This window comes from Harpia harpyja, chromosome 18 (genome assembly GCF_026419915.1).
Source record: "Harpia harpyja isolate bHarHar1 chromosome 18, bHarHar1 primary haplotype, whole genome shotgun sequence".
In the NCBI taxonomy this organism is placed as follows: domain Eukaryota; kingdom Metazoa; phylum Chordata; class Aves; order Accipitriformes; family Accipitridae; genus Harpia; species Harpia harpyja.
This window is the reverse complement of record NC_068957.1, coordinates 2,712,161-2,735,560: the sequence shown is the minus strand read 5'-3', so window position 1 is coordinate 2,735,560 and position 23,400 is coordinate 2,712,161. Positions and strand designations below refer to the sequence as shown.

The 23,400-nt window shown below is 41.7% G+C and overlaps 2 protein-coding genes across 4 annotated transcripts in view; one reads left to right on the top strand and one right to left on the bottom strand.

The window, feature by feature from the left end:
- LOC128153699 (ubiquitin carboxyl-terminal hydrolase 12-like) overlaps positions 1-4,612 on the bottom strand; it is a 32,727-nt gene extending 28,115 nt beyond the window's left edge. The window contains exon 1 of one of the 3 annotated variants that reach the window (XM_052813279.1): positions 4,462-4,612. In XM_052813279.1, coding sequence (XP_052669239.1) covers positions 4,462-4,509 — 48 coding nt within the window. In that variant the 5' untranslated portion in view covers positions 4,510-4,612. The remainder of the gene's footprint in view (positions 1-4,461) is intronic. The other 2 variants (XM_052813282.1, XM_052813280.1) reach the window with 2 other exon arrangements.
- Positions 4,613-10,152: 5,540 nt separating this feature from the next.
- LOC128153971 (ras-like protein family member 11A-like) lies at positions 10,153-21,504 on the top strand. Its single transcript, XM_052813970.1, has 4 exons — positions 10,153-10,921; positions 12,347-12,403; positions 14,814-14,896; positions 18,836-21,504. The coding sequence occupies exons 1-4, from the start codon at positions 10,777-10,779 to the stop codon at positions 19,301-19,303; spliced, it is 753 nt and encodes a 250-aa protein (XP_052669930.1). The 5' UTR covers positions 10,153-10,776; the 3' UTR covers positions 19,304-21,504.
- The last annotated feature ends 1,896 nt before the right edge of the window (positions 21,505-23,400 follow it).

Here is a 23,400-nt window from a genome sequence, read left to right as displayed (position 1 = left end):
GCCTCATTTGTAAATTGTAACAGTCTGTAGTAGAGGTCCTCTAGTATAATTAATATCTAATTTCAACTAATGCACCATATACTGCCCATAGTTTCCTCAGTACTCCATGGCACAACACAGCTAGGATCTCTCATTTTCCCAGGGACAGTGAAGTCATGAAATCTTAAAGTTTATAGACAGTCTGGGATCAAAACAGACACGAGAACATCAGAAAAACTCATCCACGTGGTAGTTCAGGACCCCTGTAAAATCTTAAAAATAATTCAAAGGAAACCTGTGTACTATCCACCTGAGCTGGTTGTTAACTGCAGGCCGGCTGGCTGCTTTGCATAGGCTTACATCTCCAAACTGCTTACATCTCCAAACTGCTACATGTCCAAAATCTGGAGAATGCATCAATAACCACCCATCACACACACAGTATTGGAGTACAAACAGCATGTGGAGAAACCTTGCACAAAGTGACCTACTAACTGGTTTGCAAAGGGTTACACACATTTTTTCCCCTAAAACAAAGCAGGTTATTCTCAGGCTGGGTTTTAAGTGCAAAGATGAATATTTGTTTCCTTCAGCTTAAGAAGTCAATCAAGAAGCAGAGCACTGCTGGAAACAGAAGTCTGCTTAGCTAGCTCTACTTTTATCCTCCCTTCTTTCCACTTCCTCAGTGATACCTTCCCAGCTATAAATGCTATTTCTCCAACAAAGCTAAAACAAAATTCTACAAATATAGGTGAAACAGCAGTAAGGCAAACATTATACATCAGTGACACGAAAGCCCTGCTTGAACTGAATGGTGTAAATTATTCAGGTGGCAAATGGAAATGTATTACTTACAAATGATTCAGTCATCTCTTCTCTAGCACTGAAGTTAATAATTATACCCACACTGTACCGATTCAGATGAGTAGAATAAGACTACCACCAATTTGTATACTGGATTTGAGTTCTTCAGGCACGTCTTACTGGTTTAGCAAACAATTAGACATGAATCTAGGGGAACTGTCCCTAACTAGCCTACCAAGCAACACCAATATTTCTGCTAAGTTTACTACAGACTTCACAAAATTAGCTTTCAGAAAGGAACAGGTCAGATCTATGCTTCACACCTTGCTCCACTCTAGTGTTCTGTTTTGCTTCTCCAACCAAAAAAAAGAAGTTATTGTCAACGCAACAAACTCCTGACTTAAAAACTCAGTTCTACAACTGACTGTCTCAGGCCCCTGGAGTGCATCAGGTATATTCTGGATTAGATGATGCAGTCAGACCATGGAAATTCAGCCCTCCTTGCTCGTTCTCCTCAGCCAAAAGAGGATTCGCATCTGTCCATGAGCATGCGTATGCCACAGAGCTACAAAGATATCACTTTTAAATATTTTTTAAACAGGAGCTAGGCATTTTTCATGAAGGGTAACAAAATGCCTCAGTAGTACTTTCTATTTCACTCTCCCAGTTAATTTTGCAGTTGCTTGCACAAAGAAAACAAAAACTCCTAGAGTCCCTGGTAAAGATAAGGGCTAGGAAACAAAATTTAGTCAAAGGGACACAGCAGAGAACCAGAGCTCTAGTTAGTAGCTCTTGGCTATGGACGTGTCTTGCCATATGGTGTCAGCAGCCTTAACAAGCAATGAATCATATTCAAATGAACAAGTATTTTCCTACGAGTTTCCAACCTTCGCAATGCTGTAGTTGCCACATGAATGTTATGCAATCGCTGAAAAAGGGACTGTGCTCACATAAAGGAAATGCAATGATCATGAGGCACAGGAGAGCTGATCCACACTACAAAAACCTCAAGTTATTTTAGGGAGGGGGATATGGTTAAAGTTATAGCTACATTACTGTCTACTAATGAGATCAGGCATTGAATTTAATTTCTTAAGAGATATTGCAAGAGTGGAGTGTCTGGGATGGAAAGTCAGAAACAGCAGTCCCTGTGATGCTGACTGACTGACTGAGGGGTCTGAGAATGTCATAAACCCATGTTTCAGCTTTCCAGCCTGAGGCACAGATAATGACTAGAAGTGCTGGTAAAAACTGCATATTTTACTAAAAAGATGCAAAGTACTGTACAATCACTACATATTAGCATAATCCTGAAGAAGGTAGTTTCTCAAAGGGACTTTGTTAATGTAATTAAAAGTTTTTATAAAGGCGGCTTAGGTTTTTCATATTTGCATTACGACAAAGCAAACAGTATTTTTACTTACTAGACATTAATTGAAGTAGATGCAAATAACCTGATTCAATTTTAAAATATAGCACCCAGATCTTAATTTTCCTGGGCTAGCTGAAGAAAAAAATAGTGAGATTGACAGTAAGTTTAGCCAAGCTATATATGCACCTAAAACAGTGATGCTGAAAAAATCTACAGCATTTCCTTAAACAGCTATATAGGAAATTTGGAAGCAAGTTTCATACAATTATTTAGTGCTAGCAGCACTGCTCAACATTTACTGCAGAGAAATGAAAAAGTAAGTTCTCCACTTGAAACAAAAACAGTAAGGAGAACCTGCTTCCCCAAAGCTGCAATATTGTAAAAAGGCTCCTCTTGAAAAAAACCCTAGTACTTCAGAAGGGACATTAGTAGGCTACAAGTATCTGCTTAGCTTTCTTCTACCACCCCAACCAAAATCAAAGCAAGTGCAGGAGCAAAAATGAATCCAATCTTGAGCACATATAGCCAAAGTCTCTAAAAACAAATCACAAACACTGGAATTGCTGTACTCAGGTTTGGCTACATACTCCTAAGAAAATGCATTGCCTTACATTTGCCCTCTTAATCTGAGGCTCAGTCAGCTGATCTCAGGAATGCATCCAAAATACTATATGGGATTGAGTCAATCACTTGCCTCTGGGGTGCAGAACTCCACAACGAAGTCATGATTCAGCCATCTCTCATGACCTTAATTTCACCTGTGTTTGTGATAGGCAATTAAAAATAAAAATTACGCTGAAAAAAAAAAATCTAGTGAGATTAATGAAGTATTAAGTATTGCAGAAGACTTCCCAGAACTTCAAACTTTAAGATCAGGTATCCCTTGCCACAAATTAAAAATAAAATAAAATTAACGTCTCTTGTTAAGAATATTACTATGAAACTCCAGACACTCAGCTTTGTACAGCACCACTGTGATTCAGTTCAATTGGATCTCAAGTTAATCAAAACCGGTAGTCAGTACCTACATGGAAAAGAAACAGAAAAACCCTGCAGGCTTTACACACATGTGAAATCAGTCTCAGCAAGTCAGTATGCAAGAGCCCCTTTTGACACTGCAGCCTACTCTCTAGTTTGCTACTGTTTCAAATGAGATCTAAAACTGAAGTTTGACTACTTGAAGCAATTACGATGCGGGACTATGAAAAACAAAATACTAAAATGGAATACCCTCAGCCTGATTCCAACGTGGATTTTGGCAATTCAAACCCCTGCCATAGTTTATACTGATTAAACTCCTTACAGTAAGAATCTGTGAAATGTTTAGATAGCATATCATTAACAAGATGCAATATTTTATTATGAGTCAGCTGTGTTTTAGTGCTAGACAAACCACTTGCTGGCCTCTATTTACGCAGCAATGTAACTTCATTAAAAATTCTGCATAATCATGCAATTATCAGTCTCCCTCTTGCTAGATTTTCACTGGCAATATGGATGATACCCTGTTATGTGCATTCATGTGAAATGATTACAGAGCTTTTATAAACTAGTACAACAACCTTTAAATTGAGCCTAGTTATCACAACAAATGACTGTGATCCGAGCCAGAAAAAGAACTAATGTTCAACAATTCCTCTCTCTCTGAAGCAAGGCATCCACCTGCCCCACACATATTTCTGCCAACAGGCCGGCAGCTGACACACCCACTAGAAGTGAGCGAGTTCTCATTTCGGCGAAGGGCTCCGTGCTCCCCCGGCCACCTTTCCCCACCCGGAATTAGGGCCTAATTACCCCAAAACCCTCAAAACAGCGGCGCTGAGCAGCCAGGCTGGCTCTCCCCGCTCAGCCTGGCTCCAGCTATTACCACGTCTCTCGCCCCTTCCCTGCCACAACCCCTCCCGCAGCGGCCCACCACCACCACCACCCCCCTCCCGGCCCCTCACCCGGCTCCCAGCGCCGCCGCCGTCCCCGGCGAGGCCGCCCCGCTCCCGGCTGCGGCCCGGCCGGGTTTGGGGGGGGGACGGGGGGCAGCGGGGTCCCCCGCCACCTCCCACAAACACCCCCCCTACCCGGCCAGGCGGCGGTACCTCCCATAAACCCTGTTTTTTGGTTTGTTTTTTTTTTTAATTACTTTGACAAATCCTCATTGCGCCCGGCCGCGGCGGGGCCCTCCTCAGCCCCTCGGCGCGGGGCCGGGGTGGCCGCTCCCGCCGCCGGGGCCGGCAACGGGACACCTCGCCGGTGAGCCCCCCGCCGCCCTCCGGGCCCCGGTAAAGCGGCGTTCGGCCGGTCGCGGCTCTCACCATGGTACAGATGGAGGCGAGTCTCCGGACCGTCATCAGTATTTCCATCCGCCCGACGCGGCCCCGCGCCCCGCGGCCGCCCCCGCTGCCGCCGGCGCCATGTTGGGACGCAGCCGCCCAACTGACAGCGGCAGCCGGAGCCGCAGGTGGCGCAACGGCCAAACGGGGCCGGGCGCCGGCGGTGCTGCGCCCAAACGGCGCCGGCTTGCGCGCCGCGCCGCGCCCCGAGGGGTTCCCTCGTCTTTCGGTCCCCCTCTCCGCAGCCCGCCTCCTTCCCCGCTCATCTCTCTTCGACCCCGGGTGGTCGGAGCCTGCGAGGCCCTCTCGCTCCAGGGGCCGGGAGAGCGGCGTGTTGCCTCCCTCGGGGTGACCGCAGGGCTGGGCTGCGGCTTCCCCCGCTGCCGGAACGGTGAGGGGAGCCAGACGTGCTTCAGTTCCCTCGGCCCAGGGAGGTCGATGGAGGCCCGGGTGGGACGGACGCTGCACGTGTCACCGGTGAAACTGGTGGAAGGCGCCATCCCCACGGGGATGGAGCTGGGGAGCTGGGGGACGTCGCCAAACCCCCCCAGCAAGGGAAACCACAGCCACCCCGGAGCACCGAAACGCCTCGAAGGTGCGTGCTGAAACTCTGCCTCTCCCGAGACTCTTTTCAGTCCTTGTGAGCGCCCGCAAACCAAACGGGTTTTTACGACGATGCCTGGTGCGATGACAGAGTCGGACAGTGGTTTTGCACCACGTAATCCTTTGCTGTTCTGCACCGCGCGTTCCCGTTCCAGCAAAATCACAAAAAGGGCTCTTTCAGAGTACAGCGCTACGAATGACAACAGCGTCTATTGTAAACCCGGGAGGAAAAGGAGTGAAAAATGTTGCCGAGTCGCCATGTAGCACTTCACACAGTGCGTACCAAAAGCAAATACATACCAGAGGAAAACATCCCTCGGGAAGCCAGGGATGGGTAGAAGTGTTCGTCATCTGGCTGATTAAGATCTACAGAATTGTGTCAAACCTGGAAGGAGCCTGGCTGATATTTCATATTAACTATAAATCGAGTGCTGTTGAAAAGTGCTGAATAAGGTGGCTGGAAGCCCTCTGTTCATGCTGTGCGTGAAGCACACCGTCAGCGGTAATAGGACTGTTTCCACACGCTGCCCCTTACTTCAGCCCTGACCTTGTGGGAATATCTGCAGGGAAGGGAGGACGGTTCAGTTTCCAAAGCACAAACTTTTTTATGAGGCCAGGATGTTTCCATTCTATTTGAGTAGCTCGCCTGCAGCGATGTTCTCTTATACACATTGTACTTCCCACGTCATCTACTACAGGGTCCCAAGGGAGAGTATTTGGCAACCTAAAAAAAAAAAATATCCTTACAAAATATGCCAGAAGTGAAAAAGGACACGTGCTCCTTACAGGGTTTCCATGAACGGCTATGCAACAAAATTAGGGACAGGAAATACAGAAATAGTGGAATCTGTACAGTCTTTAACCGAATTGAACTATATATTTAAATGATCGCCTCCCTTACATCCCAAAATAGAATCAAGTATGATTTATCACGGCTGTCGCAACAGCATCTGAGGACAGTTCCTTCCCCTTTGGCCTCAGGATCAGAACAACTTTGTGCTGGGTACAATTACGGTGCTAAAATGGCAGTCTTGTCCCCAAGATCCTCACCGTCTTCTGAGGTGACTGCTAAAGCACACGGCCGCATTTTTAACGCATTTTACCCATGATCAGGGTCCGTGCAAGGTGAAAGCCCAAGCACACAGAGAAAGGCTGGCTCCTCATGCACATCCCATTCAATTCTGTTCCTTTCTTATCTCCTGCAAAGATGCTTTTTATTTGCCTTTCCCAACTATGAGGGTATTTAGTTACTGGGAGCAAAAAGGTGGTTAAAACACTACTTTTGTTTAGTGCAGTGTGAGAACTGGCCTTTGGGCCCCAAGTTTGCAACAAAGAACAAAGACAGTCAGACAAAGCTGCAAAGATCAATCTGTTGTTGTTTGGAATACATTCAGGAGCAGGGGACGTGTACACGAGCCGCCAGCTATGAGTTTTATCACAGCATCTGCCAAAGCAACTGGCATTTCCCCAGCACCACATTTAGCATTTCTGCTCAGAAATGAGTTGTACTTCTCCAGCCGTGTCGCCGTAACGTCAATATACCGTACAAAAACATCTGAGAGAGACTGAAGGCAAATGTAACCGTTACAAGTAGACTTTTAGAAGAAAGATCATTTTTGCCAGTGCTAGGCAGAAGGGGAAAGAGCGACAATTGCCATTTCACCAACATGCTGGGGTCTTAGCAAGATTGCTCTGGCTCTGCTCATCTGTTACTCCTTTTGTAAAATGCATGAGGAATAATTATATCCAGTTTTAAAAGCAATTCGACATCCTCATATGCAAAGCACTATGGTAATAGCAAATATTTTTATTTTTAGAATGCTTCATCTCTAAAGATGTGTAGGAGTGCCAACAACAATAAAAATAGAAAATCTTATTAAAACTGTAGCCAAAAGCAACATAGACCAATAAATAAATCTGTAAAAAATTTGGTGTGGAAATAACATAATCTCTGTGCAGCATGCAAAGGCACATATCTTTGCATGGAGCAACCCAAGGAGTGGTTAGTGAAATCTCCAGAATCATCCAAATGTTTCCAAAGTTGCTCTGAGTTTTGCAAACATTCTCCATCTAATTTAAGCTATTGTTTTTCCAAGAGAATTTAAATTTAAGACATGGTTTTCTTAGCTAAATATAAGTCATTGTGCACAAACAATGAAAATCTCTTTTAAAAACAATTCTTATTCTACATGCCAAGGGTTATACAATCTCAAATAGTGTGAATCCTTCTGCATGGTTTCACTCAGTGAAAAGACTATTCTGACAATCTAGAAAATCAGATAAGGATCAGATTTGAAAACCTCTGGCTTTGATTCTATATCTTACTCAAATTCTTTCAGGATTAGAGCCTAAAAGTTATGATTGGGGGGGGGAGCTTAAGAATAGATTTAAAACTTTCAGAGAATATGCTGCTTTTTCTATTATTAGTAAACCCCATTCTCTCTGGACAGACATTTCTGCACACAGTGGAAATAAGCTTTGGTTAGAAGCACAAGAAGCCTGGGCTAGCGCATAAGAAATTTAGATTGAACCATATTAGCAAAGGAACTAGAAATCGATTGGTCTGTTTCCAAGATGCAGTCTAAAACTGCTTTCACGTTTCTTTTAAGCAACCAGAAGCCATCACAGCTGCCAAAAGAAGCAGTTCAACATTTCCTCTACCATTGGTCTTTCATTCCTGCCCCCACGCATCTCCTCTATTGTGTCAGCACCAGCATCCGTACAAGCACATGGTAAACAGCTTTTCCAGTCTTTCCTCATACAGCAGCTGCTCCATGCCCATGATCGTTTTTGGTGCACCGCCCTGTGCCTTCGCAGACCCCACTGTGTTTTTGAGATGCAGAGAACTGCGTGCCGCACTGGTGATGGGGATGCTCTGAGGGTTTATGTAAGCAGCAAAATGCTACCCTTTGTTTCCTTCTCCATTCCCCTCCCAAGGATACCCAACATTTTGCTGGCTTTTTTTTCTGCTGTTGCACAGTGAGCTGATGAGCGTGAACTGCCAGTGATGACTCTAAGATCTCTTTCCTAATTTATGAGTGCCATGTCCAAGTTCAGCATCATTTAAGCACAGTTTATATTCTTTTTCTCTAGACGTATTACCTTACATTTATCTAGACTAAAGCTCACCTGTTGACTTTATGTGCACCCGCTCACTTTTGTGAAATCCTTCTGGAGTTCCTCAGCACTGGCACAACATTTGGTTACCCCAAAGGACTTCAACTTTTGTTTCTGTTGATTGTGTTGCCTCTCTTTTGGAGCAAGCCAGCAGATCTGTATTCTTCTAGGAATATCTTTGCTCATATAGAATATTCTCCATGATCTTGCTTAACTTATCTGGCTTTTTTTCCTGGGCTGAAACTCTTCTGGCCACCTAGAAGCTGATAGACCTATTACTGTTTGTTTTTACAGGAGGGCTATTGTGATGGATACTTTTATATTACTCACTAACATATGCTTTTAATAGCAAATGGTAACAAAGGTTCCAACATCCTACACTTAGAGAGGCAGACAGTTACATACTTATGCTAGCTAATCCCCAAATTTATAACGTGTCCAGCTCAGTAACACATTTCAAAGTGCCCTGTTAATTGACCACAAGATTTTGAGCATTTTCCTACTCCTCCTCTCATTTTGCCTGTTCTTACAAAACTTGGGTGAGATTAAAGCACCCTGGTAATGAAATTTCCTGGAAAAGATTTTTCAGTGTTTGGGTGTTTGCAAAAATCTGGAAGCAAATTTACACAGGAAGATTTGAAAACCATTCACATAGGAGCCATGTCCCAAAAGACACATGATCTGGCAGCTCTCTCCCAGTACCATGAGCTGGGTAGCCCTCCAGACATTTTGTTCCACCTCTTCATCAGCTGACTGTCATAATGGTCAAAGCAATAACACTTGGTGCTGACACAGCAACTCTGCACAAATACTGCTTCAGAAGTAGTTTTTAGAGGGGAAACAGAGCCTTAAAAAAGTGACACATCCATAAATCTTCTGAATCTTGCACTTATTTCACTGGACTGCTGTGCACCAAAGCTGGATTTTTCTAAAGCCAGTTCACACTCAGCGCATCCTCTGTGATGCTGGCATGGAAATTGAGATCATTTGACAACCTGGCCCCCAGTGCTTTGGGAAGGGGCAGTAATCTAGAGACCTGACCTGATTTCCCATCCTCTGGTGCTAGCTTGCAACCGTACCCCTGCCCTCTGAAACCTGCTGGGGAGAACTCGTGTATGCTGTGATTGAAAGCAGTGGGGTAAAAGCAGCTGGGCAGAAAAAGTCTTTTGGTGGCTGCAGCCTCTACGTAATGAGCCGTGCCTACCTTCTGCCTGCTAGGGGCGTACAGAAGACAGGAAAAATCTGCATCCTCAGGTCTCCGTGATCTGTGGGTGGATTAGCTTGTGGTGCCACTTTCTGTTAATATCCATGTCTCCCACACTGCGTGACAGAGTACACGTCTCAGAAGTATGCTGCCTGCGCCAGGCTTGCCTCTTGCCACTGCTGCCTAAAGCTGCTTCTGCCCCTTGCAGACCTCTTTTGAGAAGTTTTTCAAAGATGAATGCTCTGACTATATTTTCTGTAGCTTAATTTACATCTGTTTTATATTATTTGCAGTTTTGCTTTATCTGGGTCATTCCCTTCCCACCACTCTTCCCTTTTTCTTCCTTCCCCATTATCCTTGATAACTGAGAGTTGATTGTAGCTAGTGTACGGTTACATGCTGTCATCCCAACAGACCTTGCAGCCACCAGCTGTCTTAAAACTACACTGAGTTTTCCTGTAGAAGTCATTCTTTCTTCATTCCCTCTGTCTGGCTTGCCCCACTGAAGGATACCAAGTCCTTCCTCAGCCTTCCCAAGTCTGTCACCAGCCCTAAATTCACTTTTCCATGTTTGGAGAAACTGCAGTGTCCCAACCCAATGCTAACCCACATTCCAGCAGGCCATTAGGACTAACAACACGTATAAACCAGCTAATCAAATGTATCCTGGAGGACACAGATGTGAGCTAGTATTTTGGAATAACCCACAGCTGCCTGAAATCTGGGGGGGGGGGGAGAAAAATGTGTTTGTTTTACTGAAGAGGAGTGTCCCATCAGCTTCTGCACTCTGAAGGGGCCCAACTGCAGGACACAATAGGACAGGGAGAACAACAGAGCATGGCGTTGGAGCCAATTGAAAATGCAAAGAAGTTAGACAGGCAGAACGGGATTATTCAAAGTGGAATTAGAGCAGAGCATGAGGGTGACTGTATCTCGCTGAAAACGCTACCGTGATGACTGTAAAACAGAAGAATCTCGTTTTAGCAAAGAGCCAAGGGACAGCACATAAAACAGGCAGCGGGGAAAGATAAAACGGCGAGCGAACGAGCGAGGGAGCGTGGTTGATGGAGGCACACGCTCAGTGCCCGGCTGGAGGAATGTCATGGTTTCACTTGTGATTGGCTGGGGAATGGAGGAGTCAGTTTTCACGGGGGCTGATCAAAAAGTTCCCTTTTGCTTTCCAAAGTTGCTGTCTGAGCAAAGGCATCGGGAAGAGGAGGCCAGTCGCTCTAACATTCCTCAGGAAAGCTACTTAAATGAAATGAGAAGGCTTCTCTATCCAAGGATATACAGCCAAGAACAGACGCCGAGAAGCTGTTTTCCTTCTTTTCTCCCCCAACTCCTACTGGAGTTGAACAGCTCTCATTTCTGGCATGCGTCTCATCTCTCAGGATACTATGTCACAGTATTCTACTAACTTTCTCTTGCTCCCCATACCAGAGTATCCTGTGTTAGACTGCGTGCCCAACAAAATCATCAAGCTCGTGGTACTGGGTGGCAGTAGCGTTGGCAAGACAGGTAAGTCCACAGGTGTAGTTCCATGCTTTTTCTTGCTGCTGTACTTACGAGCTCATTTGCAGCTCAGATAGACCCAGGGCTGTGAAAACTCTTAACTGTTGCAGCTTGAATGTTTTAAGTTACCTTTTTTTTTTTGAAAATGCACTGAATGATTTGTGAGGCAGATTTGCTGTAGGTCTGTGTGAGCAGCCAACGTGAGGTGGCAGTTAAGAGGAGAGGGCACTGTGTTGGGAGCTCTGTACTCACAAATTATTCTACCTGGTCTTGTGCAAATTATTTAACTGTGTCTAAATTTCCACACCCCAAAAATGGGACTAGTGGTTTTTATTCTCCTGTTGTAAATATTTTATGCTCTGCAGAAAAATAACAGCGTACAAGATGTGTCTTCCTGTATTATTCTCCAAAGGAGAGGAGAAGAAAAGAGGGTAAAGTGAGCATTATTGCTTTTGAATATATCGTTCATGATTTCAGAAATTACTAAGGCCAGATCTGTTTTACTACATCTGAGGTTCCACAGGACTCAGTAAAATGTTTGATTGTTTTGGATTTGAAGCAGCCACATTTTCGTATTACTTTTAAGTAGTTTGTTGAAGATAGCTGCACAATTTCATTTAAGGTACTAAAGAGGTGACCCAGTACCCACTGTGAGAAAAATTATTATTTTAAATGAAATCTATGATAGACTTCTTTGCAGAATAAACCCCTTTATTTAGCTATTAACTAAGTGGTTTTACAAATTATTAGGAATCTGCTGAGATGAACACACTACAGGAATATAAGTTACTGTTGCCACAATGGGATTTTAAGTGTTATAAAGTGATCAAGAAAAAGGAAGATGTTCTAATCCAACAGTGTAAGAAAGCACCCCAGGTTAAGGTGAATAAGAAGGCCCAGGGTGCTGCAGCACAACTCGTGTGCAGAGCACATGCAGTTTGTTTGCTGGATGTGATTAGGTATCACTAATGGGTTTCATGAGGATGACTGAGGATTTTTAAGGCTGGGAAGAGTCATTAAATCCATCAGCCTCACTTCTTCTATGACACTGAGGTCTTAAATGTGGTATTGGGATTAGTTTCAGTTACTGGCTTGTTACTCTTTTTCTAAATTATTTCAAACCAAAGGTCAGATTGTTATAGCTGCAATCACAACAAACAAGCCTCCATATCCTACACTGAATAGCCACGCTGAATCTAAGGAATAATTTCCAAGACAAGTTACAAAAAACTCTGCATTAGGTATCACAGCCTGGCCCCAGATCTTTTTCTATGAGCGTTGAGAGAAGCATTTGCAGAACAATATGTGAGCAATTCAAAGATTAGCTTGGTTTCATATTATACTAACTCTTCCAGTAAGATATTACATGTGTTCTGCAAAGATTGATTTTGGTTCACATTAAAGACCTATATTTTTTTCATTGCTTTACAGCCCTGGTTGTGCGCTTTCTCACAAAGAGATTTATTGGAGACTATGAAGCCAACACTGGTGAGTCTGCTTTCTACTGCAGTACTGCAGATAGCTTGAAAAGAAATCTGCTCTATTTTGTGACTGGTGCATATTACAGGAAAGCCAAGCAGTGTTAGATGTCCATAAGGTGCATATTTTCAGTTAATAGCCTCAAGCTATGAAAGCAATAAATCAAAGGCTTGTTATTTATGATCCTTTTAGCTATTTTTTTTCCAACTTGGTGGAAAAGGATCAGAGTAAAAGGTTTGCTTGGGGACATACCTATACTAAAATGCAGACTCAAGGAACAACTTGCATATCGACTAAACCACGGAAACCCAATGCTGTTCTCTCTGCAACCCCAGGGAAGCCAGAGGAATTCCAAAGTGCGTAAAAGGCAGTTCAGAAATTTTTCTGTGTACTCTCTTTTTTCAGTAGCTTTTATGACAAGGAAGACTTCCAAATTGAAGTCTTCTTTCCATAAGATCAGCAAAGTGACCATGCAAACTGCTTCTGCTGCATTTCTTGTTTAATCCTGACACCTCAGAGGATGTGCTCATGTGAACTGTTTAATTCACAGCCTCTGTTCCAAGAAACTGCCAACTGTATTGGCCAGTGCTGTAGAAAGGATCTACGTACACCATGCTCATACCTACTAGCACATCCCACACGTAGGCCATCTCACAGTTTTGGGGTGAAGGAGGACGGGATTCAAAGCAGTGATTTCTTCACTTTGGAGATGCATGCTGAGTTTAGAATGTTGAGTTAGGAAAGGAGATGGCAGTACAAGACACCTTTGATCTCTGCCTGTCTGATGAAATACAATCTGAAAGCTCCTCCTTACAGCTCCCTCTCACTGACCCTAAGTAACCTTGATGGTTGGCTGCACTATTTCTCTTTCTTTTCCTTCATCTTTTCTATAGGAGACTGTACATCAAGTTAGACTTCTAAGCTTTGCAATGGATTGCTGCCAGAGACATTGCTGAGAACCACATGCTTTTCTCGTTAAGCTAGCAGCCCAACAGCCATGCTGTAGAGGAAATAAATATGCCAGAAATAAGAAACAGGTGGCAGTGTATTTGTGATCATTCAACCATGCTTCTCCTTCAGTTGGGTATAAGGCAGAGCACAGTCAGTGTCTGGAAGTACCTGCTCTTTTTTCTGCAATGCATTACAGAATAGGAATAATATGTTGTCTGGTCTTGGTTCTGGGGTGCGGTATCTTCCCATAAAACAGGACCATCTTTTCAGCTTTAAATATGATCTGTTTTAAAAAAAAAAAAGGGGGGCTAGATCACCTCACAGAGTCAGTATTAAAACATAATATGATAATGTTGGATTTGGATGCAGCAAACTCTGCCATACTAAATTTCCTTATATTGGAAATGTTTCTGTGAGCTCGGACTCTTCCACTGGAATAAACACACTTGTTTCCTTGAACCAAAGATGACTTTCAGAAGTGATGGCATTATTGTCACTAACTGACCTCCCTGTTAATCTGAATTCCTTACTCTCCAATAGATGGGATTTCTCTGTGTTTGAGATGAAGTACGCTGTTTTAGATGCATCAGTGACAATTGTATTTGGACAAGACGGAAAGGCTGTACGCAACAGCTGTGGATATAGCATTTCTTCACATATCCATGTGACTTGTATTAAGTTCTACAGAAAAATTATGATGGCATCAATCTCTGAAGCTGTCCTTATCACAACCATGGATAGTTCATAAGATCAAAACTTAAGTTTTCATCGTCACTTAACCTGCACTCCAGTAACAAAATAAAGTTCAAGCCCAGAACAGTGATGGTTTTATTAGAGCTGGATCAGTCCTAGATGGTTTGAACTAGCACTTGGCCCTGAATACGTGTCATTCAGATTAACCAGAAGTCAGATTCAAAGTGTCCAGTCTTTGGGGATTTCAACAAAACTCTGACTGCTAAGGTCACACAAATCCCAAAGAGCACCTGAATGATTTGTATACAGTCACTTATTGTGTGTCCAAAACTAGAATACTTTCCTTTTTAAAAAACTTTCAGAAAAATGCAATAGGAAACAGCTCAGTCCTTTTACAGACAACACGTGGATATCTTGGTTTGAGATTAAAAATATATGCAGTCCACGTTTTAAAAAGTTAACAATATGGATTGAAAACCTGAATAGGATTTATGTGCTGACTTTGACTATTTGATTCAGTACAAAGCACCACCTTTCCCAGATACCATCCTCGGTATACATTCAAAACATCTGACCACATAGCAAATACAAAAAATACAAACCCACTTTACTTAAGTAAACAGCCACACAACCACTCTGGTGCCATTCACTTTTCTGTAAGCAGCTACATATCATGAGCCTCAAAAATCTGGATTTCAACAGTTCCATTTTGCCTTTATGTACTCTTTCTTCTTCGTTACAGTCACTGACTCTAATGATCTTACTTTTCCACCAGGTGCTTTGTATTCAAGAAAGTTCACCATAGATGGGGAACAGATCTCTCTACAGGTGCAGGATACTCCCTTTGTTTCATTGGAGGTAAAACATCTGCTCAGTGCATTGGTACTTTACAACACAGTTATTGTCTTGTTTGTTGCCAGCACTTCCATCTGTAAGTAACTCCACTTATCAGCAGAAAAATACCTGGGCTCAAACCCAAATGAAGACTAATGGGGGTACCTTAAAGCCCCACCAAAATGAGCCCTTGAAGAGGTTTAATCAGGCTCCTTTAAGAGTAAGTCAAAATTAAAACAAATCTATTTCAAACACATTACTGTACCCCAAGCCTAAATAGCAGTAAAATTGTAATCTGGCTTGCTCCTGCCAACTCCTTGATTGTTTTATTTCCTGTCAAATGATTTCTGTCCCTGCATGGCAGAAAACTCACCTGCCTAAAGGCCCAGCTGGCTCAGCTTAGACCTTTCTACACACCCAGAATCTCTCTTCTCTAGAAAGGTGGGAACAGGCCTCACAGCAGTTGTTATTTCCAACTGGGGTGCTTTTCAGTGGTTTCCTGACTTTTTTTTTTTATTCATTCCTTATTTTTAAGGTGTTAGCATTTATCTACACCCCTCTTTCTATCAGTGTTTTAGATATTCTAGATTTAATATTTGACTAGGAACGTGTTTCTAGAAATATTTTTTCAAGCAGGATCTAAGATGTCTGTTTTTGAAGATCTGCTTCACATGCAGAACAAGAGGATGAAAATAGTGTCAAAGCAGCAGGAAATGTAATGAAATTTGTTTTTACATGAATGGTAGAAATCTCATTAGAGTAATAATTCCTATAGAATAGCTGAGATTTCATGATAAAATTAGGTATCCAGTTGTCACCATCAAACCTAAAATTCTAGGTTTGGCCTTAACCTCAGTCTAAGCTCAGACTTGGCCAAATATATGTCTGGATGGGAACACCACCTTGTCTCATCCTCTTTCAGGCTAGCCCTGGACAGCTTTATATAGCTTGTTTTGTCTGCACAGACCCATGTGTGCATGGGTTCATTTCTGTGCTGTAAAACTGTTCTATCCTGAGTTTACAGTACAGGATAAGCAAAGCTCCCACAGCCTCAGTTTCTGTTTCCATTTTCTCTGTTGACTGGAAGTAGATGTAAGCAGAAAGCTTTGACAGGGTTCCACACTCTCTGCTGCTGCTGGGGGTGCTCAGAGCAGAGGAGAGGACCCCTCGTTTACTCTGGACACTAAAAAGCAAACAAAAGCTGCTATGGAAGTCCTCCAAATATTCAAGTGGGACTTAACAGTACAAAGGCCCTATGCCAGCTTGCTTAGAGAGGACCTGCAAAGAGAAGCTGTGGGTGGTGATTAGGCACAATTGGGACTGCCTGATAAACACTTAACAAAGGGAATCCCCTCTCTGTTCTATCCCATGGAGAAAGGAGGGAGTGAAAGAATTTAATTCCCTCTTTCACACCAGATATATGTTTATTTTCCGGTTTCTCTGTTTTAATTAAGACTGTGACCTATAGTTCTGTGACTGTAGTCAGAGCCCCACAAAATTTAGTAATGCCAGCAGCTGAGGTTTCTTAGTCAGAAACGATTTTAATTCAGTTAGGAAGGAGTTTCATTTTCTTTGTCCCAGTCAAAGGTCTGCACTGTTTCAACAGTTCCCACAGACACACTTATCTTAGCCTGTATCTGTTTGCCTCAAATGATGTATATGAAATAATTTGAAGGGACTGTTTCTGAACAGGACTTGTTAAGACTGAGAGAATAGGTTGGATTTCCTGTTAAAATCCTTAAGGAAGAGAGTTTCTTGCACTCTGCAGGCCGAGTACAGTGTTTCGGGAGGAAGTCATGTGGAATCACTCAGGATTCTAGCCACACCGGAAATTTTAATGTTTAAGAGAGAAACAGAAGCAAACAGATAACTGGTTTTGTTAGGTGATTCATTGCTGCTTGGTCTATACATGGCAAATGACTGTGTGTTTCAAAATTCATCCTGGAGCAGAGATTTCCATTTAAAAAGTAGCCCATTAGCCTTTGATTTTCCTGAATAAAGCATTCCGTTGGGGATTATCCATCCATCTCACTACTGGGTGGGCCTAGCTGGAGTAACTGAGAATTTCTGCTCATTAGGGCTCTCTGAATGTACACTTTCTCCAAAAACATTTTCAAACGCTTGCCAGAGCAATTAGTTCTTTTTCCCTATGAAAGGAGTTTGCTGGTGAAAAGAGGCTAGCAGGACATGGAGGGTGGCTAATTATCTACAGATTGGCTACAACCCAGACACCAACAGTGCAAATTGCCCTTCTTCCCACAGTCTGCCCTGTTCTGGCTTGAGTTCACACTCATTAACCTTTTAAACAAGGCTGTTAGTGAGGATCCCTCTTCGTTCCATGTGCAACTCTGTTGGGTTTGGGGGTTTGAGGGTTTTGGGGAGAGGCAGGCGTGATAAGAGCATCTGTTAAACAATTTCACTGCTAACAGGATTTAGCATTACTGGGAGCTGGCAAAGGCAAAGAACTACTAGGTATGATGAGCCAGTGTCTCTATTGGCAATATTGAAATATTTACAAAGGGCAGTTAGTTAGCAGAACTCCTGTTGAAAGTTGTAAGCCTAATTTATACTCTGAGCCTTCAGAAATTCTGCTTCCTTCTTCTCACAGAAGAGCCTTGTTGGTACTCCTTTTTTTACTGTCTGATCTACCATAAAACAACTGATCAGTTTTACTCATTCTTTTCCACCTCTGCTTCCTGAAGTTAGGCTTTATAATTCATATTTAGGTGTCTAAATAAAAGTAATCTGTTTTGGGAGATTGCTGAGCACACACAAATTCTGTTAAAGTCAGTGTGAATGGCAAATATATATTCTATAGATAATGGAACATATGTTCTAACAGTCTTACTGAAGTTGATGAAGATTTCTTTAATAGAATTTAGCAATAATAATAAAAGTTTGGGCTCTGTATTCATGATGTTGAACTCCCCCTAAAATACACAAAAGCCTCTAATTCCTACCAACTTCATCAAGAGCTGAATACTGAATGTGCTTAGTGCCTTGTTGGATATGAAAGAAATTACAAAGTTCCAGAAAGCCTGTAATATTGACAGGAATGTCAGTTCTTACAAACCAAGCACACTGGCAATAACTGCAGCAGTGATCTCCCTATCTGGCTGGGTTACATACCAGCACAGATAACAAAGAGTAGAGGATTAGCTGAAAATAGCTTCATCTTGAAAAGTGAGCTGATCTCTTTTCAAGCCCCACAGTATTGTATTCAGTTTTATATTCCCAATGCTGGTGATTGTTATGGCTGGCTGAGTAGGAGTGGTGATGAACTGAACAAACATGTGAACATCAAAACAATAATATAAGCCCATTGCTGCTCTACAAATGAGCAATGAGATTTCACTTCATTTTCAGTTCTAGTAATTGGTTATTTGTAACAAATTGCTTTTTTGAAGTAACTTTGCTTTTGACTGTCTGGAGACCTACATGGAGAAAAACCTGTCAGGCTTCACCAAGCAGAGTTAGTGAGAACCCCTGTCCATGGAGACATTGAATACAGAATTGGAAAAAGCCCCTAAAAAAACACCTTGGGGGACAACCGTTCACTTGCAGTAGCGTGACTAGCCTGCTGAATTTTATAATGCTCTTACCGTGCCCATCACAATTTTATCCACAATAAAAGCATGGGTTTCTGTCACACTGTTTTAGTACAATAGAATACAGAACAAACTTTTCAATATCAGTATTTTGGCTGTTCTCTTATTTTCAACCAATTTGCCTTGACCCCTCTCCAGTCCACATTATTGCTTACCTGTAATATGTTACTGACACAGTGGAAATTTCTCCTGTCCCTGGTACATTCCCCAGCAGTCAGAGAGGTTTCTGCCTGTACATGGAACAGTCACACATTAAAACAAAGCTCCGAGGAGCTAACAGTGCTGTATAACTGTTTGCTCTGTCTGCTCCCTGTTCTCAGTTTGCTAATCTCACACCTCTTGGTTTTGATGGCAGGATGACACTGACAGCATATGCTGCCAAGAGCAGATAAACCGTTCAATCTACTGGGCAGATGGCTTCGTTTTTGTTTACTCCATCACAGACTATGAGAGCTATCGAGTCATACGTCCCCTACACCAGCACATCCGCAAGATTCACCCGAATGCTAACATTCCCCTGCTTCTGATGGCAAACAAAGGAGACCTCCTGCGAGCCAGGCAGGTGTCCTCCAAAGAAGGACTCCAGCTGGCTAGTGAACTGGGAGGTACTTACTATGAAGTCTCAGCCCGGGAGAACTGTGAGGGAGTGCATGAAGCCTTCCAGCAGCTTTGCCAGGAGGTCAGCAGGATGATTGGGAGCTGCAATGGAGAGAAACGAAGAGGCCTCCATCTTGTCCGACCCAAGTCACCAAATATGCAAGACTTAAAGAGACGTTTGAAACAGGCTCTGACTTCCAAAGGGAAATCTGCCACTACACTTTGATGTAGCCGACTGAAATCGTTTTACACAGCCCTGAAAAAAAGGCAAGAAAATAAGCTGGTAATAAGGGGCATTGCTGAAATTCAGCAATCGGGTTGTGTGAGAGGCTCTTTTGTTTGGTCTTTACATCTTCCTTAAAAATCCCATGCTCATTCAGCAAAGGAACTTACAGAATTTGCTCTTTGGGGCAAGAATTTAGAAACTGTGATTTAAAAAATAGATTGTCCCAAATGATTTCCTTTTTGAAAGGAACACAGTCAAATAGTTTAGGCTGAAATTGTGGATTTTATTAATAAAAATAATTAAATCCTACTTTTAAGAGAAGTGACTTCTCTTGGGGATGGTTGTATTCCCAAACATAGGCAATAAGCTACAACAAGACATAAGAAGAGTGACGTGAGCTATAATGAGCAAGCAAAATTTACCAGATTTGCTTAGTCACAAGACTGGAAAATAAAGGCAAAAAGTAAAGGAAGAGCATAAGTAGTGAAAAGTAGTAATTGAAAGCTTTTAAATTGCAGTTTAGAAAGTGTTCTTAGCAACTTGGGAAGAGATTTATTCATATGTAAGCTTTAGCCTTACAGTGTCTCTTTAAAGGGAGATTTTTTTTTAAAAATCACTATTTTTTCAGATTATTTTTCTTTAAATGCATATTGACTGTTTCTGAAAGTGATTATATGGGCAAAATACATACTTGTAGCAGCATTTTGTAGTCAGTTTCTCAATGGCGTACTTCTAATTTTTCTGTAGGTTTTCTACATGGCAATGAGAGAAGAACAAATAGAGCAGCATGGTTTAAAATCTGCAAAAAAAATGGACTGTATTGATCAAGAGCAAGGAGGTGACCTAAAACTATTTAACTTCTTTTTTCCAAACTAGTTAGATTTCAAGTTCAAGATATTGTTTTAGAGAAACAAGGCCTTCACATAAAGTGTATTTAATTCATTAGATCTTTTTTTTTGAAGAAGAAAAGGTTTTACGATGCCTGAAATTTCTGGCTTTGGGAATTCATCGTTTTGTTATTTGCCTTAAGACCAGACTTTAGTCAATACCTCACAATGCATCCAAATCACCAGTCTATCAATACATATTTCACTGGCAGCATCTCACTGCATTCTGTCTCAGCATGTACAAAGGGATTTGAAGCTGTACCCTGTGAGCTGGCCTGTTTTATGGTAGAAGTAACAACAACATGAAGCATCCATCATTCTATTCTCAATGAGAGTGGAAAGAAACTGGGTTGGACCATGTAAAAGTCATGATGCAACAATCTTTTCTTTAAACAGACCATATGAGCAATTCACAGGACCATGAAATGAAGTAAAGCTCAATGATTTACACTCAGGAACACAGAAGGGAAAACCCTAGTTTGATGGATGTAGAAAACTACTCCCAGCTGCAGTTTCAGCTGGCAATACTGAGTTAATCAACCTTTTACTCATTATGAGCAGCAAAAATGTAAATTGAGTCTGATGAATATTTATATAGCTCAGGGCTTGAAAACGTATTTTATATTTTTCTTGTCCCTATATTAGACAACCCTAGTCATGATTTTCCTTATTACCTGGATTCACTCTATCTACAGTTCACTTTCTGTTTTATTTATTGTTTTCCACAGCTGGTCATCTAAGAATGTCTTGGGTTCTGCTTAATTTAAAATTCTTTTATTCACACAAAAGAAGTGCACCTTTTTTAAAAATCAGATTCAAGTGATAGTAGCAGGGGAAAAGGAAAGTTAGATCATCCAAACAGGGACTCAAACAATATCAGAGGATTTCTACTTTAGCTTATGGTTAATTAACAATTTGATGTTGGAGCAGTGTCATTATTCATGGTGGGCACTTTGGTATGGTGTTTATTAGCACAGAATTTCAATATTTTAAATTACTAATAGCATAGCTCAAATATCAAATCTAAAGATTCAGTAACATGAAATAGAGCAAACAGTCTGCGAGAGACACACAAACTGAAAATTGTTTACACTGGAAAAATGATCATCAATTTTGAATAGTAATTAAATATTTTACCATCCCAGCACTGTATAACAAGGGCTAAATTTGCTGAAGGCAATTTGCTGACAACATTTGTTTTCATAAGAGCCTAAGAGAATTAGGTGCTCTAGCTTATTAAATTTGTTTGTAACTTACTCTTTCAGCTCTAATCCTTTCTTATTTGGGAAGAAAGTTCAACAAATTTCAAACCTGTCAATGTTTTATTTTCAATAGTGATTAATAAAAACATGCAAGGTCTTTCCTGAGTAGTGTATAAAATGACTCCTTTACGTCTCACATCTTTAAATGTTCCTTATTTGTACTAGACTAAAAATATTTTTTTTCCCTTTTATAATACACCCTGCTTTGGAAGTATACACAAGTATTCCTACATTTGTACACCTACATAAGTAAGTATTCCCACATTCCTGCAGCACCAGTGGGGAAAAAAAGTCTACATTTTAGCTAAAGCCAAAATATATTGAAACATTTAAGTCTTCTCCTAAATACTAACATGTGGCAAACATTTATTCTGCTACAGAAACTTGAGTATAGTATTTCCTTTGTTCATTGACCAGCAATACAAATCCTGTAATAGCTTTGATACTGGTTTTAAGCCAGGACATACCATCTACAGAAGACAATGGAGCTCAGCGTTTTTATTAGCAGTGCAGTACTTAAGCACCGGAACACACCACTGTGCCACTGAAGCTAAGCAAGGCTGAGGAAGAAGAATGGTAGTATGAAAAGCAGGGAGAAGAGAACGCTGTAGAATTAAGTGCCTAAAAATAATCATGTAAAATATCAAAGATTAGTCATGTAGAACCTGATCCTGAATTAGAATCTTCAGGCTGCCAGGGAAAAACATGTATTCTACTGAAGGTTTAAAATTAAGCCTCTAGAGAGAAGGTACTTGACATAAAGTCAAGAGAGGAACGGAAAAAAGGATTTGAGAGTGGGGGTTTCTTTTTGGGTAGCAAGGCAAATTCTCTTCTCAGTTATATTGGTTAAGTCCAGATTAACTCCACTGGAAGCAATATCAACAGCAACAAGCTGTAGAATTCACTTCTTTCTTTCTTTCTTTCCTTCCTTCCTTCTTTCTTTCTTTTTTTTTTGATCCCTCTTCATTCTCCTGAGCAGTTTAAATCTTGTGCACCATCTGGTTTTCAAGATGGTTTACAGCTGGGTTTACTTGGGCACAAAGCAGTTGAGTGATTTGCCCCAAGGTTACACAGCTGAGCAAGTACTTGAGAGGAACTCAAAAACTGTGTCCTTTGTAATTAATTCCCAACTCTTTACAACAACTACCAGACCATACCACCTCCCTCAAGGTATGCACAAAGCACAGTGAGTTGTATTACACAAGAATGTAATTAAAAGTTGGAAAAAGTTACTTAAATTACAAGCTATGTTAGGAACTGACTGAGCAAAGCATTACTGATATGCTAGCACTGTGCAAAATTATAGTAATACCAAGATTGGCTTATGAGTTATTGAAGATATTTGTAAATGGTTATTTTCTGCAGTATTTCTGTCAGTTGCAGTTCTCACACGTTTCCAGTGGTTCCCCATGGAAATACAGTGTGACTTGGGAGACAGGAAAATCAGGCTCCATTTTTAACTTATTCTGTGACTTGCTTGATGATCTTGGGCAGATCTCTTAATCGAAGTTACTGTGTCCGTAAGTAAGAGGAAGACTATTGAGACATATTTGCCATGCGCTTTAGCATCCACAGGAGAGAATCAACATGAGAAATAAAGGAATTGCCCGTATTTGCAGTAGGGATGGCTTAAATCTTAACATCTGAATTCACATCTTGATTCCGGATTCCTTACACTCAGAGTTGTTTGGATCCCACATTTACCCTTGAAACATAGGAACAAAATGGAAAATTCAGACCTTGATTTCAAGGAACAGCTCAGACAAGTATTTGTATCCACAGTACCTAGCTACTCACAGGATTTATGTCAGGTGTACAAATGAAAGAGTAACTTTCTGAGCCATCAAAAGAAACTTAGTCTGTACCAGAAAATGGTTGTCTAATTGTTTTACAAGGCAAACTGGAAGGCTGCCAATTTATTGTTACTGCTGGATTTCCCTCTGCCCGC

Bases quoted from the DNA above. Each gene is read 5' to 3' on its own strand.
- LOC128153971 (XM_052813970.1), top strand. From the start codon at position 10,777: ATGCGTCTCATCTCTCAGGATACTATGTCACAGTATTCTACTAACTTT. The intron at 10,922-12,346 runs GTAAGTCCACAG...ATTGCTTTACAG, and splicing joins CAGTAGCGTTGGCAAGACAG to CCCTGGTTGTGCGCTTTCTC. The intron at 12,404-14,813 runs GTGAGTCTGCTT...CTTTTCCACCAG, and splicing joins AGACTATGAAGCCAACACTG to GTGCTTTGTATTCAAGAAAG.